Here is a 2,001-nt window from a genome sequence, read left to right as displayed (position 1 = left end):
TTCTACTGTTTTGTGTTCTTCCGCTTTAACCCCATGGGTGCTGAGCCTTAATCACATGGAGTCAGCGTGGCATAGATTGGAAGTTGAAGAACAACGTCTCGTGCCCCTTCACAGCGGAGTTGTTGCTGCTGCTGAACGGAAGGAAGGCCATTCCCAGAGGGGGGAGTCCAGGACAAGGATGACCGACATCCTGACAGGTAACTTCAATCCTGTCTGAGTCAGCAGCCCTTCACTGATGAGAATGCTCGTCAACAGCAGCGAATGGGTTAATACAGTGTTTCGTCTTCCGAGTATTGTGATGTCATCTGACGAGTTCCAACGTCTTTTGTACAGTTATCGTTGTGGGTGGTGGTCTGTGTCTAAAAATCGTGCCAGTCGATCGACGGATGTCATCGTTTGTTGTGGGTTTCTGATTTTTTTTTTTTACCCCGTCGTCTGCACCGTTTCGGTGGTGTTACTCTCACGCCGCTCGTTCTAAGCCCCCCTTACACAGAAACACCCGGGTTCGTCTGTCGCAGTCAAAGTAGTCGGCAGTCCACAGGGAACCATCAGTGTTACGTCTCCAGGAGGCCACACACCAGAGGTGTTGCCTTCTGATTGGCTGGGGTGTCTTCTGGCTGGTTGAGGTGTCTTCTGGCTGGTTGAGGTGTCTTCTCATTGGCTGTGGTGTCTTCTGGCTGATGAGGTGCCTTCTGATTGGCTGGGGTGTCTTGTGGCTGGTTGAGGTATCTTCTGATTGGTTGAGGTGTCTTCTGGCTGGTTGAGGTGTCTTCTGATTGGCTGTGGTGTCTTGTGGCTGGTTGAGGCGTCTTCTGATTGGCTGTGGTGTCTTCTGGCTGGTTGAGGTGTCTTCTGGCTGGTTGATGCGTCTTCTGATTGGCTGTGGTGTCTTGTGGCTGGTTGAGGCGTCTTCTGATTGGCTGTGGTGTCTTCTGGCTGATGAGGTGCCTTCTGATTGGCTGTGGTGTCTTGTGGCTGGTTGAGGTATCTTCTGATTGGTTGAGGTGTCTTCTGGCTGGTTGAGGTGTCTTCTGATTGGCTGTGGTGTCTTCTGGCTGGTTGAGGTGTCTTCTGATTGGTTGAGGTGTCTTCTGGCTGGTTGAGGTGTCTTCTGATTGGCTGTGGTGTCTTCTGGCTGGTTGAGGTGTCTTCTGGCTGGTTGAGGTGTCTTCTGATTGGCTGTGGTGTCTTCTGGCTGGTTGAGGTGTCTTCTGATTGGCTGTGGTGTCTTCTGGCTGATGAGGTGTCTTCTGATTGGCTGTGGCGTCTTCTGGCTGGTTGAGGTGTCTTCTGATTGGCTGTGGTGTCTTCTGGCTGATGAGGTGTCTTCTGATTGGCTGTGGTGTCTTCTGGCTGGTTGAGGTGTCTTCTGATTGGCTGTGGTGTATTCTGGCTGTTGATGTGTCTTCTGATTGGCTGTGGTGTCTTCTGCTTTCGTGACGTTTTAAACTGTGGTCTGTTGGGGACGAAACCGCCCATACCACCCCACCCCGCTGTCCCTCCATTCCTACAGCACTTCCATGTCGTCTGTTTCTAATGACGTGTTTTGTACAGTCGATGCCAGTCTTGCATGCTGTCACGTCCTCTCTTCTCTCGAAAGATGTGCGTTTTTCACAGACGGGTATCGCTGTTCTGTAAACACACACACACAGACAAAATGATATACCTATGTTCTTTTGGCTAACATAAATAAATGGATAACTAACTAACAAACTAAGACAAATAACAGACAGACTGTCTGGTAAGCTGCATACTTTCTTCTTAATTGATATTTTGTAAATAAACAGCAGTTCTCAACAACAACAAAAAAAAAGAGAAAAAAAAAAGAAAAGAAAAAAGACAGACAAGTAGACAGAGATGCTATGAAGCAGAGTCCATTGCGGTATTTGGCTTTGCAGTACAGTGTCATGCACTGTGGTGATAGGCAGTGTGTGACACAGAAAACAATAACAAAACCAACAGCAAAAACCATTGATCATACAGCCCTCACAATCCCATTTT

At 48.5% G+C, this 2,001-nt stretch overlaps 1 protein-coding gene across 1 annotated transcript in view; it reads right to left on the bottom strand.

The window, feature by feature from the left end:
• Positions 1-1,440: 1,440 nt before the first annotated feature.
• The window catches only part of LOC143286695 (uncharacterized), a 15,154-nt gene continuing 14,593 nt past the window's right edge, over positions 1,441-2,001 (bottom strand). Inside the window, exon 10 of the mRNA XM_076594362.1 lies at positions 1,441-1,632. Coding sequence (XP_076450477.1) covers positions 1,612-1,632 — 21 coding nt within the window. The 3' untranslated portion in view covers positions 1,441-1,611. The remainder of the gene's footprint in view (positions 1,633-2,001) is intronic.

Source organism: Babylonia areolata, chromosome 10, assembly GCF_041734735.1.
Source record: "Babylonia areolata isolate BAREFJ2019XMU chromosome 10, ASM4173473v1, whole genome shotgun sequence".
Taxonomy (NCBI): Eukaryota; Metazoa; Mollusca; class Gastropoda; order Neogastropoda; family Buccinidae; genus Babylonia; species Babylonia areolata.
Note: the sequence above shows the minus strand (reverse complement) of the source record. Positions and strands in the feature narration are given on the sequence as shown.